The sequence below is a fragment of the Vigna radiata genome, chromosome 6 (genome assembly GCF_000741045.1).
Source record: "Vigna radiata var. radiata cultivar VC1973A chromosome 6, Vradiata_ver6, whole genome shotgun sequence".
Lineage (NCBI taxonomy): Eukaryota > Viridiplantae > Streptophyta > Magnoliopsida > Fabales > Fabaceae > Vigna > Vigna radiata.
The window spans coordinates 2,038,153-2,055,811 of record NC_028356.1 but is presented as its reverse complement, the minus strand read 5'-3'; the positions used below and the strand labels follow the sequence as shown (position 1 = coordinate 2,055,811).

General features: G+C 33.7%; 2 protein-coding genes across 2 annotated transcripts; one reads left to right on the top strand and one right to left on the bottom strand.

Moving 5' to 3' along the window:
• Positions 1 to 824: 824 nt before the first annotated feature.
• LOC106764674 (citrate synthase, glyoxysomal) lies at positions 825 to 5,978 on the top strand. The gene is made up of 13 exons (XM_014649002.2): positions 825 to 1,208; positions 1,573 to 1,753; positions 1,896 to 1,981; positions 2,265 to 2,369; positions 2,603 to 2,665; positions 2,840 to 2,949; positions 3,158 to 3,277; positions 3,366 to 3,441; positions 3,549 to 3,622; positions 3,787 to 3,907; positions 4,441 to 4,538; positions 4,646 to 4,769; positions 5,451 to 5,978. The coding sequence occupies exons 1-13, from the start codon at positions 966 to 968 to the stop codon at positions 5,580 to 5,582; spliced, it is 1,533 nt and encodes a 510-aa protein (XP_014504488.1). The 5' UTR covers positions 825 to 965; the 3' UTR covers positions 5,583 to 5,978.
• An 82-nt stretch (positions 5,979 to 6,060) lies between these two features.
• On the bottom strand, positions 6,061 to 15,994 carry LOC106764673 (probable LRR receptor-like serine/threonine-protein kinase At1g07650). The gene is made up of 24 exons (XM_014649000.2): positions 15,698 to 15,994; positions 15,178 to 15,352; positions 13,835 to 13,906; positions 13,640 to 13,708; positions 13,462 to 13,533; positions 13,134 to 13,205; positions 12,939 to 13,010; positions 12,568 to 12,639; positions 12,408 to 12,479; positions 12,253 to 12,327; positions 12,099 to 12,170; positions 11,479 to 11,550; positions 11,323 to 11,388; positions 11,133 to 11,198; positions 11,003 to 11,041; positions 10,824 to 10,882; positions 9,987 to 10,369; positions 9,691 to 9,886; positions 9,298 to 9,447; positions 8,812 to 8,930; positions 8,320 to 8,530; positions 7,976 to 8,216; positions 7,418 to 7,568; positions 6,061 to 6,892 (listed from the first exon to the last, which is right to left on the bottom strand). The coding sequence occupies exons 1-24, from the start codon at positions 15,813 to 15,815 to the stop codon at positions 6,497 to 6,499; spliced, it is 3,090 nt and encodes a 1,029-aa protein (XP_014504486.1). The 5' UTR covers positions 15,816 to 15,994; the 3' UTR covers positions 6,061 to 6,496.
• Between the last annotated feature and the right edge of the window lie 1,665 nt (positions 15,995 to 17,659).

The following is a 17,659-nucleotide window of genomic DNA, read 5'->3' as shown; positions in this document are numbered from 1 at the left end:
GAAAACATAAATTAAAGCATACGTAAATTAATCTATTAATTGTCTACTTGTTTGGATGATGATGACGGTTGGTCTGCTTCTGTGGATGATGATGACGGTAAGTCAGTTGGCCGAACAAATTTGCGGAGGATGGCATCCACATTCTCATCCTTTTCTGCCCAGATTGGAAGTCGAATGACAGGTTTTGGCGTTTCCTTCACCAGCACAACTGATGGATGACAAATGTTAGGTGGAAAAACCTTCACAATGTTGCAAAACTGTCCAAAACAAAATAACACACCAAATCAAATAAGAAGAGGATAGAAGGCAAGAAACACACCAAATCAAATAACACACCAAATCAACAAAACCCATAACGGATGCAAGAAAACACAAGAACCCCAATACCCAAACCTAAAACGAAATACCCAAACCTAAAGAGGATAGAAGGCATTTACCTTGGTCCAACGAAGATCCATTCCGGAACTTGCCATTTCATAGCACTGGAGAGCACTTGAGAGCAATGGAGAACACACAAAAGGGGAGACGAGAGGACGTTGGGAGACGACGGGAGAGAGACAATTTGTCACACAAAACCAATGAAAAAGTCAAGGGGGTAGAATTGGAATACAAAGTTTCTGAAAAACTTTCCATTTTGCAAGCCAAATTAAAAAAAAAAAGTAAAAAATGACTACCCAATAGGACGTTGACACGTGGCAATGTCAAATATGTGTCAAAAATTGAGTGTCAAAATAACGGGACCCTAAAATTTTATTTTTCTTTTATAATAGAAAAAAAACATGACACATTCCTTGAATTTTGTAACAGTTTCCTTAAAAACTCAAAACTCGTATACGTGATTATCCATTATCAGTTGAGAACGTATACGTCTCTTTTTCATCTGAATTCATCCATCTCTAAGCTCCATTTTTTTCTCTGAATTCCATTTGGTCTGTTCTGTTCGGTTATGTTCTGAGGTGACAAAAATGCCAAACAATTCAGATGAAGCTTTTGCGGTGCTTGCTCGTGGCCGTTTGGCCATGCTCGCCGCTCACCTCCGCCCCTCTGAACTCACTGATCACGACGTCCTCCACCCTCTCCCTCTCTCTGCTGAGTTTCTTCCGTCGAACCTCGCCGGCACTCTGACCGTGGTTGACGACAGAACCGGCAAGAAGTACCAGCTTCAGGTCTCCAAAGAAGGCACTGTCAGAGCTTCTGATCTCAAGAAGGTATTTGTTTCCTCCTCATCCATGAAAATTTTCAATTTTGATTCTTTTTTCCAATAAATTTCCAGTTTTTCAGAATGCCCACTTCTCCATTCATAGTTGGGGTGGTTTGTGAGTATAGTATGATTGTTTGTGAGATTGTTCTTATCCATCGAGTGAGTTTAGTTTTTATATACTGAGCATAAAAAACTATACGATCAACTGATCAGAATTTTTAAAGTACGTACTAGAAAAGTCAAATGAACTCACTATACATGATAGGTTGTGATTAAAAGCTGGTGAAAGGATCCTTTATATTGTGAGGGTATATGCTATTTACAATTTAGTTAATATTGTGTTGCGGGGTTTTCTGATTTTGGATTTGCAGATATCAACTGGGAAGCTTGACAAGGGACTCAAGCTTTATGATCCGGGCTATTTGAACACAGCTCCTGTTCGATCAGCAATTAGTTATATTGATGGTGACGAGGGGATTCTTAGATATAGAGGTTACCCTATTGAGGAGTTGGCAGAGAAAAGCACTTTCACAGAAGTGTCCTATCTCATAAGTGAGTATTGTATTCTTGCAAGTCTACTGAAGACAATTGAAGCATAAGCATAGCTCTGCTTCTAGTAAAGAATTTGCTTCGATATGTATGTAGCACAAATTCTTCTGAAAATTCTCAACTTGAGTCTTTTGCTGTTTTCAAGTGTATGGAACTTTGCCTTCTGAAAGTCAGTTAGCAGAATGGGAATTTGCCATATCTCAGCATTCGGCTGTTCCTCAAGGAGTATTGGTGAGCTTTTATACCATATCTAAAACAGTTTCTACTGTAGTTTAACGGCCATTGACAGTTGAAGTAAAATTATAGCTTGTTTCCAAGTAGAACTAGAGCACTTGCTAATTTCCAGATCGATCTGAGTTCTAACAGACAATCTTTTTGAATATCTTATGCAATAACACACATCATTCTCTTGAAGTGATTCAGTAAATTAGAGAAATTATATTGCTCTTTCTTTAGATGAAGTATGGGATTATTAATCTTAGTGGTGGTATATCATCTTACATTTGTTTTGTAGGATATCATACAATCAATGCCACATGATGCACATCCCATGGGCGTGCTTGTTAATGCCATGAGTGCTCTTTCTGTTTTTCATCCTGATTCAAATCCTGCACTCAGAGTAAGTAACAGAAACTGCTGTCAAGTTGCTCACTTTTAGACTGTTTCTACATTGAGGCTAGTGTATGGTAAAAAAAAGTAACATAACATAGCACTGCCTATAACTTTATTTTTGAGGAAAATATATTTTTCTATTTCATAGGTTGAACTTTGCATTCTTTCTAATGAACTCCTACATTTTGCACAAAATTTTCACGTTTCTAAATTTAATTTTTTTAATACTAATTAACACAGGGTCTCGATATTTACGATTCAAAGCAAATAAGAGACAAACAAATAACACGGATTATTGGAAAGGTGTGCTCATTCAGTTCTTTCTTCTCCTTTCACTGCTCTATCTCTGAAACATGCAAGTTATTTACATATTTCAATAATTCTTACTCTGCCGTTACTGGTAATATCTGGTTCAATTTAATCTCCCACTGCTTTATTGCAATATCTTATTATCATGGCCTGTTTTATGTAATGCAGATAACAACAATTGCTGCTGCAGTTTATCTTAGAATGGCAGGAAGGCCACCTGTGCTTCCATCCAACACCCTTCCTTACACAGAGAACTTCCTATACATGCTAGATTCATTGTATGCATGCTATTTTTGTGATTGATCAATAATTTCGATTAAGCTTTTTTTTTTTTCATATTTATTTTTTATTTTAGCTTGATAGTGGTTTAATTTTTGTGGTCATTTATAACAAATCAAATGCTTTTAGAAAGAGATATAATTCATGCTTAGAGTATAGAATGGAAGCCGCATACCAGTTGTTCATTTAGTTTTTGCATTCTTTCAGTGGTAATCGGTCATATAAACCCAATCCTCGGCTAACTCGTGCCCTAGACATTATCTTCATCCTGCATGCTGAACATGAAATGAATTGTTCTACATCTGCTGTCCGACACCTTGCATCAAGGTAGAAATCTTACTGCAATACTACATAAGCAATAAATAGCAAATTTAAAAGTCTCATATTACTTAATTATATCATATTGGTATTTCAGTGGTGTTGATGTTTACACTGCTATTGCTGGGGCTGTTGGAGCTCTATATGGACCACTTCATGGTGGAGCTAATGAGGTAATTATAAGTAGTTAAGGAAGCTGTCATGATCTTTTACGCATTGCTTGGTTGAATCTAGCGTGTATGTCCAGACAAAAATGCCAATGTGATCTTTAATTCTGCAGGCTGTCCTTAAAATGCTGAGTGAAATTGGAACTGTTCAGAACATTCCAGAGTTCATTGAAGGTGTCAAAACCAGGTGGCTATTACTATATTACTTTCTTCTGTTATCTACTTCTTATTTTTCTTAGTTTGTTTCTCATACCTAGCTTGATAACTTCTCTTCTGGTCTGCTGCTCTTTGCTGCAAGTGGAGAACACGTTAGTTTATTTGATATCTTTTTGTCCTATTTTTTTCCTTCAGGAAACAAAAGCTCTCCGGTTTTGGACACCGAGTGTACAAAAACTATGATCCCAGAGCAAAAGTCTTGAGAAAACTGGCTGAGGAAGTGTTTTCCATTGTTGGCCGGGATCCTCTTATTGAGGTGTTTATACATTTCACAGTTCGTCTGCCTGTTGTCTGTTATGTATTCCTTGAACATGGTTGCTGGTCATGGCAGGGCTGTGGCAGTGAATACAGTGGCAATATCACCTTTAAAAAATTTCTTCCCATTTTTTGCTAAATCTATTTTATGTATTTTTTAATTTTGATTTCAAAACATTATGCATAATAGTGTGTACATTGTATTTACCTAAACATGCCCACGCATAATTAAATGTCTGTGCATACAAGTTTGGCCCCTATAGTGTCTACATGCACAATCATTAGATGTCTTGTTTGGTTTCAATATAAAATAGTAAATCAAGTTATGTGAGGATTTTAAGTCATTAAAAGTCTATAGCAACATCTTTCATTTTCAGACTTAGATTAGTTCTAATTTACTTGGCTTTCTGGCACTGTTATTATTATTATTCCTCTGCCAGGAAAGTATCTATGCAATTTAATGTAAACTTAGTTCAGTATATTATGTTGGACTTCAAAGTTCTAACTTCCGTATGCGAATATTTGATCGATCAGGTGGCAGTTGCCCTGGAGAAGGTTGCACTATCTGATGAATATTTCATAAAGAGGAAGCTATATCCAAATGTTGATTTCTACTCTGGATTAATTTATAGGTAATCAGTTCTTACACCAATTTATACAAGCTATGGAGGATAAAATATGATACTCCCCCAGAATACCATATAGGGCTTGAACTAATAGTTATATTATATGCAATCAGGGCCATGGGGTTTCCACCAGAGTACTTCACTGTTTTATTTGCCATCCCTCGAATGGCTGGGTACTTGTCTCATTGGAGAGAGTCCTTGGATGATCCTGATACAAAGATTATGAGACCTCAGCAGGTTTCTTCCTTTCTTTAAATAATTTTTTCTGGTTATAATTTCCTGCACATTAAAATTATGTCATGGTTATTTTTGGCTGCATTTGCCAATGTGGTGTACAATTTGTTCTACTGGAAAATGCTTTTCTAGTTGTATCATGACAGCATTATATATTTCTTAACACTGATACTTGCCAATATTTGCGTAATGCATCAGAACTATAACGTAAACTTGTCTAACCGATCCACCAATAATTACCATACTGTTCAATTCCACTTGAAGGTATAGAACATATGATAAGAACCTTAGGAGAACCAACTATAAAGCTAGTCATTGTAGTTGGAGATGACAAGGCCTAGTAAACCCTACACCAGAATTCCCTATTTCTAATGTGGGATTCAGGTCTCATTTTGCAATTGGACCCAAACAGCTCATCATGTTTTGCAGCATTTTCATTTTGATTAGTCCTAGGTGAACATTGCTACACTGCATTGAGAGAACTTGGTGTAAAACTCTGATAACAATTAAGAAGAAGCTTGATAGAACAACTCCAAAAAAAGTTAGCCATTATAAATCCTAAACTAGAACCTCATATCATATGTAGGAATTAAGTCCCATATCTTGCAATAGGATCTTAACATATGATTCCTTATCTTATTGCAATCTCATTCCTAATTTCATCATATATATGTTATACTTCAGGTTTACGTCGGAGAATGGTTGCGAAATTATGTGCCAATCAATACAAGGACTCCATCAAGTAATGCTGACAAACTTGGTCAGGTGACCATATCAAATGCCTCAAAGCGGCGGCTTGCTGGATCCGGGGTATAGCCTAGAGTCAGAATTTAGTTTTATGAGTGGCATTACCAAAAGGTGATATCTAATTCTCACGAATGCAAAGGAAGAAATAATTCTTGTTGATGGCTTTTGGCTATAATCAGGATGACAAGTCCCTGCATAAGTATAATGCTACTGGTTTCACATCCATCACCCACCAGAAGAATGATGCTGCTCTGATTTGTTTAGCCTTTACGTGGATGCCACGTTTCAGTACTAATACTTTTAAATTATTTTGTTAAATTGTTTCAAGGGAATAATAAATAGATTGGAAGCATTAACATGTATAATTGATTGGAAAAACGTTTGTGTTAAAGAAGCATACAGAGTTCGGTGCAATAGATAAATAAAATATGCTGAAATTTTATCAGCACTTTTCTTTTCTTCTTATATTTCATTTGGGCTATGGTGGCCAATGCTAGTGCAGCTCGGATAATCTATTTTTTAACAATTTTATTCAAAACATTTTAAACAATAGGTCAAAAGAAATGATAGTACTCTTTAACATGCTTTCTTAACACTTTTTATTATTAACTAAAATTTATTAGAAAACATGAAATTTTGTGGGTCTCTCTGCACATTATTTGATGAGTTTCGCATATGATTTGCAGTTTCCAAGAAATTTTAAGTAATTGATCGTGTATTAAAAAAGAGTTTGTTACAAACTTTTATGCTATAAATCTTCATGTCAATAAAAATTATACCTAACCCTTAATTAAGGTAGTCCAAATTCGATTAACAGTGATGGGAATAGGTACATAACCATAGCTTCAAATTATAGCACTCCAAATTTCTTGGAAACAGGCCACATGATGAAACTTTTTACATAGTTATTAACTTTTTTTTTTTTTATCTTTTCTTGTATTGAATACACCACGTTCTGTATTAAAATACATGGCGCTTGGAAACTAGTTTGACTTGTCTGATCCATCCGAATTAACTGTTGTTACAAGACGATAGCTCTTTTCTGTTTCAACATGAGAGCCAGAGGAATCAGTATATACACTAGGTATTGACATGCTATGTGTTCTACTAGGATTCTGCCAGAAGTGATTTCTTATACTCTTATATTTGGAACTGGAACTAACAGCTGAATATCCCGGATCAGAAAGTAGATCCTGAATATCAGTCCAACCTTCAAGCATGCTCACAGCTTGGGACATTGTTGGCCTAAGTGTAGGAGATGCATTGGTACATAAGAGGGCCACATTTAGCACCACCATGGCCTCCTCAGTTGAATATTCTGAACCCAAATCTGGGTCAACCAGCTCCAGAAGACTCCCTCTCTCTTGCAAAACATAGGCCTGAATGAAACTCAAATTTCAGATCAGGGTCACTCAAATTATGATAAATTTATAGTGAAGCTATGATGTGGACAGGAAACACAAACCGGCACAAAAATGTGGAATGGACAAATACAGTTTGATTATCTAAAAGACTATACATAACATTTTAGCAAAGCTCTCTATAAAGGAATGATTGTATATATATGTGTGTGTGTAATAGTAAGAACCCGTGATTGTAGGTCATAGGTAACATGGTATCTTTTATTCGTATAAGCTCTTATATTATGCAGTTTGATTATCTAAAAGCCTATATATAACATTGTTGCAAAGTTCTCAATAATGAAATGGACACACACACATATATATGTGTGTATTTGTACACACATATAGAAGATGTATATATTTATGTGTGTGCATGCATATGCGTTTTGCATCTGTCTGCGTGTGCATGGGGTGAGGTGTGTAAAAGGGAATTGTCTCAATGAAATAGTTCTCCAACTTTCTTATTGTAAAGTTGTGATTTTTAAGAGACATTCTAATTACCCAATCAAGAAGATAAACAAAATCCTCGTTTGGCCTGAAATTTGTATTGCTCTTTCCGCTGACAGTTTCCAGTGCAACCACCCCAAAGCTATAAACATCTGCTTTGTCAGTTAGATAGCCGCGCATTGCATACTCAGGAGCCATGTAACCACTACAAAATGACAAAAAAGCATAACAATGGAAATTAGGATTACTGTGATAAAAGATTTATAGTGTGCACTTTATCCTCTACAGTGTGATTTCTCATTTAGGGCATACAGAAACGTTTCAGATAATATATATGATACATATAAACTATTCAATGGCTTTCATTGCTTAATGTTCTATGAAATTTGTTCGTTTTTCTAATCTAATCATAACATCAGCACAAAATGGAGTATTTATGTTTTCCTCCTACTTCCAAGTCAAAAAGAGTTTTTGCATTGAAGGGTGTGCTAAGTAATAAAGATCCTTCGCAATACAGACTTTATTCAATTGTTTAACCAGGCTATTATGAAAGTCGCAATGCTGTATTATGACATGAAAAACAAAAGAAACAGTGGTAAATTATGGACTTACATTGTTCCTGCTACTCGAGTGCTAATATGGGTTTTGTCATCTTCAATAAGTTTTGCCAAGCCAAAATCTGAAACTTTAGCATTAAAATCCTTGTCGAGCAATACATTACTTGCCTTTATATCCCTATGTATGATTTTTATTCTGGACTCTTCATGAAGGTAAGCCAAAGCTTTAGCTATACCAAGACAAATTTTCTTCCTTGTTGGCCAGTCTAGTTTTATTCTGCTCTCTGGATTCCTCCCTGCATGCAAGCGATTAGCAGAAGAACAATCAATTAGTGGCGCATGTCAAATGCTTGATACGTACGGCAAGTATGGATAAACCTGATTCATCATGAAGCTTACCAAAAAGAATCCGAGATAGACAATTATTTTCCATGTACTCATATATCAGTATTAGCTGGTTCCCCTCCACACAACATCCATAAAGCTTAACAAGATTGGGATGTTGGAGTCCAGATATCAATCCCATCTCGTTCACAAACTCACGGTTTCCTTGTTTGGATTTTGAAGACAGCTGCTTTACTGCTATTATTGTACCATCTGACAGTAGGCCCTGCATCATGAAGAAGGTCTTCCATTACAGTTACAATTACACAGATACAAATATCAAACTGCTGATTGGTTGAAAAATTACCAACCCACCAAGGTTATCTGCTTGATAATGAATAAATCCACCACACAAATCATGACTGAATTATAAGCATTAAATTTGAATTGAATGGAGACATAGAGAGGATGAAGTGTGTCTTGCATTTCAAATCAAGTAACAAATAAATTAACCGTAAGGTGGAATAGTTAATCGAGAATATAAACTTGAGGAAGACCTAATAATACCTTGTAAACACAACCAAAGCCACCTTCGCCAATTTTGTTTGTTGCATCAAAGTTTTTGGTCGCTGCTTTGATTTGTCTTAGTGTAAATAATCCCGTCTGCAGATCGATACCCCTAAGCTCTGAAAAAAAAAAATATATTAGGAATTTGGATTCAACTAGGAAATTTGTGACTTTCTCCACAATATCTGCCACCAAAGTTCTTTTTATTTCTATCTAGCATATAAATATATAAAGTGTGTAAATATTCTCTTCTTGCTCTCTTAAAGCCTTGACTTTAGTGAACATGGAAAAATATCATCAATAACATATCTGATAAAGAAGTAAATTATTGCGCTTCAGTTTTATGTTATTTGAATAAAATTTGTAGATATATTTACTTAATACAAATTGATGAAGGAGTTCAGGCAAATAGAAAGGATGTTTATGTTGGAAAAAATGGAAATATTTATTCTAAAGAATTGGAACAACTCGTGGCATATTCCATACCTTTATACACTGGATCTTTACCTCCTAACCATCCCATCCACCTCATAAAAACCAGCCCCAGAAGTAGAAGAACTAAAACACCAGCAACTATGCCAATTGCCAGTATGACATCAGTTCTGTTGTCATCCTTCCCTGATGGAGGTTTAAAATCTGTACAAGGCAAAAGTATTTATTTTTAGCTTTTTCAGAAATGAGAGCACAACTGGTTGAACTGGTTCTGATAAAAGGAAAGAAGGATGAATTTTACTATATAACAGAACTCTGGTGAAGATGTATAGATAAAAGGTTATCTTTTCCTACAGTCTTTATACGCATAATGCCATATTATGGTTTCAGCTTCAGTCTTATAAAGTCAGATAAAGCAGTAGCAATAAGATGCAGGATGTGACTTACTAGGGCTTACTGAAATAGCAGACACTAGTGGTCCATAAACTCCTCTTGTGGGAATGCCAGTGGTTCCTTTTCCAGCCCAGTAGAAGTGAATCTTCAAAGTATGTTGGGTGACAGTAGCATTGAATGTCTTCACAATTGGCTTGCCAGTACCACCAGCTTCTCTTTGGATATCAAAGTCTTTCAACACTAAATTCCCCTTAATTTAAGGACATAATAATATATTCCATCTACATCAATGCACAACTCTGCGAATCAATAATCTAACATCATGTGAAAAGCATGCAAGTAATTGTTACCTGGATATAGACGTCAAATACCCTCTTTCCAAGACTATTAAGTGACCTATCATTGATGAAAATAATCTCTGCAAAGTGAAGCTTGATTGTGTAATTTCCATTTATTAGGCAGAGGCCATAGTATGTGAGAGCAAGGGGAGAAACACGAGCAGTTGTGTATAGTTGTGAGCTGAGTGCAGAGACATTATTAAGTCTAGAAGTATTGGCCACAATGTATGGATCAGAGTCAATGTCATTGTCCATGAAGTTTCCAGTGCTGCTCAGAGCCCAAACCTGACCAGTATATAACATTGCAGCACCTTTTCGTTCAACGTCAGCTTCATAAATATGACCACTGATATTTGCTTCCTTACCACCACAATTAATGTTCAAGGCGTACTGATCTATTGAGAAAACAATGACAAAAAGGGTTGGAAAGAAAGAATGCTTAATGCAAAATCTTTCAAATTGTAATGGTCTAGTTGTAAAGAAAGACAGTACAACATAGAAAGGTAAAATTTTCCAAAAGCAGAACATAATTAGTATATAAAATTTTCAGTTTTTAGTTTAATTACATGAATTATTTAATAAAATGCCATTAGAATCATCCAATGGTTGTAACAGAAAAGAATACTGTAATATATTCCATTTTTAAGTTTCTTAGAATTAGTCAACCTGTTTTACTTCAAATAATTGGAAGAGGAGATTAGTCTTAACCCTTGGAAAAAAACAGATATATTGTTGACTTGAGAACTTTTCAACAACTTACTTCACTAAATTTATGGTCACAAAATTTACTCACTTTTTAAACCGGTCCATGGTAATTTAAAACTTGTAGTATGGTGGTCGCACACTTACATTTGCTAACTGAAGCAGGACATGGGAAGTTCCTTTTTAAGCATGAATGAATCTTATTTCTGTAACAAAGAGAAATTTGAGGTTATATACTAGGACTACTACCAAAATCCAAAGTTTACAGAAAAACCCTCTGAAAGGAAAAGGTAAAAAGACTGCATTTCCAAAGCACAACAGCTTACTGTGTATCTACAGATGAAGAGTAGCTTTCAGCAAGGTTTCTGGAAAAACAACAAAATTAATGTTGCAGTTATAATTGATAACTAATATTCGATGAGAACAACTTTAACTCAAAGCTTAAATTAAATTTACATGCTCCCTCGTTGACATTCAGTTGGACTTGAGCTATCCCAGGAGAAATTATTGTTAGAGACATCACTGTATACCAAAATATATAAATAAATAAAAGATGTTAATCTCATTTGCAACAGGACTGTTTATTTCTTTTCAGTTGTGTGTGTGACTGAAAATTGAAACATAACAAATCAAGAACTTAACGTACATGTTTTTGTTATTTCCAAGGACCCAGCCAGGTATAGTCCCGGATAAATTGTTCCCAGTAAGATACCTGCATTATTTAAGACAGATTTTTTTTTTTTTTGTCAGAATTAAAAGTGAGATGTACCAATAACAAATTTCATTCAATCCATCCACTTACATGAAGTCTACTTTGTCAAGTTCGGCAAAAGATTCAGGTATCTCTCCACTCAAGTTATTGTAACTCAAATCTCTACATCAACCAAGATAAATAAATGAAATTGTTCTATGTAATAAAAGGCATAACATGTTTTTTGTATAAAAACATTTTTCCAAAGATCAAGGCCTGTGACATGCTCCTTGGTGGAAATGAAACTGAACAAGTTAAAATGAACTTTTTTTTTTTTTCAGAAGAAGAAAATAGAGGTACTAAATTAAAGAGAAGGTCACTATCTCTCATCACTCCTATCAGTCATTTTTCTGTCTTCTTGTCTTGACATTTTGGGTACTGTTTTCTTGCATTACAAGCTTTTTGTTTCTCTCTGAATGAAATTTAGTGCTAATTAGTTATTGCCCTAGTGAAGGACTATAAACAAAATATATGCATAATTGACCCACAAAAACTTGTACCTGTACAAAACTATATTTCAAATATTATTGTGAACACAGTGTCAATATTACGTACAAAGATGACCAAGACAGCATTGAACCGATTCTGAGCTATTCTCAAATGGAACATGATCCTTGAAGTAATATATCATGGAGTCAAAATTACTGTAAGTTACTAGTTGACCAACTTACAAGATTTTCAGTTTTTCCATTCTCCCAATATATTCTGGGATTTCTCCTTTAATCATGCATCTTCTTAATACCCTGCATTACGATGTCCAAGTAAACTATAGTTCATTTTGCATAAACTTCAAAGACAAAAAAGCATTTAAGTGATTGAACTTACAATGTCTTCATGGATTTCATGTTATTTAGTGGTGGGAAAGCTGAGGTTTTATCACCTTTTAGGTCAGTTATCCTCCTAAGTATCAAAGAATTAGCATAACAAGCACTTGACCTTCATCATCAAAACATAAATCAAATAAAGAATTGCATGCATACAAATCACTTAATCTTGTCAAGGCAGAAATGCTAGAAGGTATTGGCCCCTCAAGAGAACAACCGTGCATATGCCTGTAATACCGAAAGAAAAATGTTGGCATGATAAAGTTTAGTATATACAAATAAATACAACAAGAAAGAAATAAGGTTGGAGACTTACAGCTTTTCTATCACTGTCCAGTTACTAATGAAATCAGGTATCTTCCCAAAGAAATTATTGTCGCTTATCCTCCTAAAATTGTTTCCAAAAGGTTAATAATTATGCAAAGAAATGTCAAAGTTCAATTGTAACTACAATAAAAGAACATAATAAAGCTACATATTCTTGAGATTTTGTAGCTCCTTATAGGAATTATTTCAGAACCCTGTAGTGACTTGCCTTTACCACCCCCATATTAAAAATATTAAATTGGTTCATCTTTGTGCTTCTTTTTCTCAGAGATTGTAACCACATGCCAGATGTTAAAAGTTTATTTATACAATAATTCATTTCTTGCAGATCGTAGATAACTCAGACTAATAAGAACTTACAAATCAATCAACTTGGTCAACTTGGAAAGTGAGGGTGGCAATGCTCCTGTGAATCCATTGGATGATAGAATGCTAAACAAACAAGTTAATTAACTTGTGTTAAGACACTACAGAGTAATATGTTCGGGGGAAATAGAAACAGGTATTGAGATTTGAAATTTTCAATAAGCACACCAAGAAGTTCATAAGAATTACAGTTTTTCTAAATTGACCAACTTCTCAATCTCCGTTGGAATGTGGCCCCAAAATAGGTTTCCTTCAATACTCCTGTAACATTCATACAACTATTTAAATTATACAAAGCTGCAGAAAAAAAAAAAAATTGGAAATTACACTAAACCAGTAATCCTGAATCACCTATACCAAACTTTCTTTACCAAAAAAAAATAATATCTCGGCAAGAGGTAAAAACTACCTTAGATGTGCCAAAAAAATATTCTCATTTTCTTTAAAAATCATCACTAAGCTGAGTGACCGAGCCAACAAAAATTCATTTGAAAATAAAGAAATGATTTCAACATACAAGTTTCTGAGGGTTGTGATATTGGTGAGAACTTTGGGGAATGGCCCTGATAATTTGTTTCCCATGAAAGAGCTGCATTTTCAATTAACAACAAGAACCTTTAGTGTGACTACTTAAAAAGAAGAAATTGAAGAGACAATGCAGAGATATCAAAGGGTGCCTAGCAGAAAGTTCTTACATCTCAACCAAGCCCATGGAACTCCACTGTTGAGGTATAGAACCAGTGATGATGTTACGACTGAGGTCTCTATTTAAAAGTGCAAGACAAAGTTAGTGAACTTCACCATTCCTTAAGGATACATAAATGGATGGTATGCGAACATCATGCAGAGAAAAGAGTCATGGCTTTAAAACTGAGGTTTGGTTATCTTACAATATCGTGAGATACTGAAGCTTGGAAAACATTGGTGAGAGAGTACCAGACAGATTCTGACCCTTCAAGAATCTGTTTATTTAGAACACGAAATTAAAAGCAGAAACTTAGAATTTATACGGTGGTTGAGTATTTAACATGACCATTGTAAGATATCCAAACAATAAATAATTACAGTACATGAAAGTATAAACGCATCTTGTGAATCCTTAATGTTATACTCCATTTTTTTGTCTGCTGCGTATTAAACAAAAACTATAAACTCAATTACCTGTTTTGTTGAAAACCAAACGCGTTTTTCTACTTTTTCTTATTTCTTGGACATGTTAATTTTTTCCCCTAAAAACATATTCTGTTATGTACCAAAAGTAAAGTATATTTTGTAATGATTAGTACGCTACAGTAAAGCTTCTAAAGAATCATCAAAATACTTTTTTAACAGACATAGTTTCTTGTAACAAATAAACAAACAGTTTGAAGCAAAAACATGAACGAACGTATATATAGCCTCAAAGATGAAAATTTAGAATTTACAATATAGTGACAAGAAAAAATAATAAAATTTTGTTGCTACAACACAAAAAAAAAAAATAGAAAATAAAGACAGAGATAGCACATCCTTTTCTTTCTGTTTTTAAAGTCAAAGATTTGCAACTTGCATCGGGTCGGTTGCGCTGTCGAGACCCTAGTTTTTTCAAACATGAGTTTTTGTGTATTAATGAGTTGGTTAGTCGAACATGAAAAAAAAAGATTAAATTATACATGGTACGTATAGAATTTTTGTCATTTACTTATTTTTTAAAAAAACTTTCTAAATTATTTTAAAAGTAATGTCCAATCCAAAAACATTTTGCTCTTCTCATGAAGATCAACGCGGTATTTTGACGAACCACAGCCACAAACGTGCATGATTAAGATTCACCATAGTTTAGCAAAAGCAGAATATCCATACAAAACAATGGAACTATTCATGATAAAGAGAAGAGTATAGTAGTAGGAAAACACTAACACTCATTACGCTGTTCTTCTCTTTTTCTTTAATTTACATAGGTTCTTCGGATCCAGCAAAGAAAACAGCACTTTTTACAAATGAACAACTTTTTTCTTAAAAAAAATCCTTAACTACACGTGAAGGTTTGGTGGTAACTTTAGGAGCTGTCTGTAGTAAGAACACCATATTTGAAGCAATATGAGAAGTAGAAGAAAATTATGTTCATCATCCCGATTGCACACGTGATTCCATGTGATTATCTTCCATAACTTAAGCTCTTGAAAACACAAAGAATCTATTGGGACTGGAACAAAAATTGATTGAAACAAGAGAGAGAGAGAGAGAAATTTACATGCTTACAACATGGCAAGAAGTATTGTTATTGAAAGAACAATCACACATCACAGAGCTCTGAAAGCCTTTCCTATCATCAGAAACATTCCAACTCCCTTTTCCACTGCAAGGATCCACTCCAAAGTCCCAATCTTTCTTTCCAATCTTGCTCCCTATATCCTTCAGTGCCTTCACTGCACACAATTCAACCAATCAACTTCACCAATCAGAAAAAAAACAAGCAAACAACATTCTAATGATCTTAAGGTCCCACATGTATGCTCATGCTTATCAAGCTTGTGCTATGATGAAACAAAACAGTCAATCCATGTTTTTTTCTTTCATGAGCATAGATCCAAACAAAAGAACTGATTGAGGCAAGACAACTTTTGTCTATGCCTCATTTGGAAACTCGGTGCTCCAAAAAACATGGAAAATCAGTAGCAAGGATTATTGTAAACAAATGTTTAGAACTGATCTGAAACTGAAACAAGGACAAAAAATGTATGAGCAGCAATGAGTAGAGGAATGAGTTTTACTCTCTTGGTTGTTGAGCTTGGGAGTGGCAGCAGAAGCCCAGTGTGAGAGGAAAACCAATGAAGTTGAAGCAAGGAAGAGTAAACGGAAGACCCTGAAATATCCCAAATTGGGCTCCATGAATGTGCTTTCACCTTTTGGAGATTGATAGCGTGTAAGCCAGAGACTATTGTAAGAGATGAGGGTTGAGGGTGGATTGCATCAATGGTGATGTTGTTGCTAGCTACTGCAATCTGCTTGGGAGCATGTGACAAAAAAAAAAATTCTTTTGCCAAACCCAATGAGTATTTATATAGTGATTTGCTAAGTTATTCTCAGTGTGTGTGAAAACATTAAAAATGCCAACTTGGTGTGAAACAGTTGAGAAAAGATCCAAACTTTAATCTAACTTTGATTTCAGTTATATTTAAAAGACCACCTTAGAATTAGTTTGAGTGGATAAATTAAACAATTTAATGATTATGTTATAAAAAAATTATGATTTTTAAAGTAGAAAAATGTCATAGGTTGATTTTTACAATGATGATTCTAAAATTATTATTCATTTGTTATTAGTAAAAAGGTTATTTTTCTGTAAACAATGTGAATATGATTATTTAATTTACACACTCTTGTCATGTTACTTTGAGAATAAACCACCCTACCCAATATTTTTACTTTAAGCATAAACCCTTCTGCGCAATTTTATTACTTTAAGCATAAACCTAAAACACTTTGAAGGAGAACGTGGTAAACATGCGTTTTGAGATGTTGATGAAAAAGTAGAAAGTTGGATTGGGGAAATTTCTAATTTAAACTAATCAGGAAATTATACATCAATTAAAAAAAATTGTAGATTTGATTTTAAATCGATTTTATAAAATTATATTAAATTTATAATCTATTCCTAAAATAAATATAATATTTTAAGTTTCATTTCATGCATAAACAATTATTTATAAGAGACATACCACTGCTTACACACAGATTTGAATTCTTTATTTTCAATAATTAAAGAAAACGATAAAACATTAAAATTACGAAATCAAAGATATATACACTAAAATAAACCCAAAGACTCAAAGTTTGGAATTTTGAAATGAGTAATAAGAGATGTGCATTATAACCTCTTAGTAATGAGAGTAGATAAGAGGTTTCTATTTTAACAATTCCAACGTTTTTTCTTTCATTGGCATAAAACATGATAATTTATAAATGTAGAAATTGAATATATAATGGTGATGTTAATTTAGTCGTGTTAAACGCACTACATTGATTTACACACAAGACTAATCAGGTCATATAACATAAGTATAAAACTATAAAATAAATCATTATAAAATTAATAAAAATAAAACATATATAATGCATATTCACCATTAGATATTTATTCAAAATAAAAACGACTAGTATACAAAACATTTACATAAAATTATAAACATATTTCATCACATATTTATCTTCCAACAAAGTGTTAATTTTAGTGATTCACATATCATATTTTCTCATACATACAATCACACAAATAAAACACGATATAAGTATATAATTAATAATTATAAAGTATTTATCAATTAAAAGACAGTGCAATTAGTTTTATTTACTTGAAAGATAAACTAAATTATCCTCAAATACACAAAAAGTTTTATCTGTTCCTATGGATAATACAAACACAATCAAAGTACATCATTAAGTTTACCGATCAATAGAAACTTTTATACAATACTCAAATACTATATGCAAACCCAAAAAAAACACATGCAAAAGAAGAATAAATAGACTAAAAAAGAAATATAAAACCAATTTCCTCTATTAAAGAAACTAATAAACAAAAATGATCGCAATGATGGTTCAAACGGTTTTTTATCTTCAAATAAATAAAAGGAATGTAAAAATACCTTGAGAGAAAAAAAAAGAAAGTTTTAGGAAAAATAATTTTTTAAAAAGATTATATATTTTTAAACAATAAAATTCGTTTATAAAAA

Coding starts and splice junctions, on each gene's coding strand:
- LOC106764674 (XM_014649002.2), top strand. CDS start 966: ATGCCAAACAATTCAGATGAAGCTTTTGCGGTGCTTGCTCGTGGCCGT. Junction 2,950..3,157: donor CTATACATGCTAGATTCATT/GTATGCATGCTA, acceptor GCATTCTTTCAG/TGGTAATCGGTCATATAAAC. Junction 3,278..3,365: donor GTCCGACACCTTGCATCAAG/GTAGAAATCTTA, acceptor TTGGTATTTCAG/TGGTGTTGATGTTTACACTG.
- LOC106764673 (XM_014649000.2), bottom strand. CDS start 15,815: ATGGAGCCCAATTTGGGATATTTCAGGGTCTTCCGTTTACTCTTCCTT. Junction 13,907..15,177: donor TCTTGCCATGTTGTAAGCAT/GTAAATTTCTCT, acceptor CTAAATAAACAG/ATTCTTGAAGGGTCAGAATC. Junction 13,534..13,639: donor TCCATGGGCTTGGTTGAGAT/GTAAGAACTTTC, acceptor TTGAAAATGCAG/CTCTTTCATGGGAAACAAAT.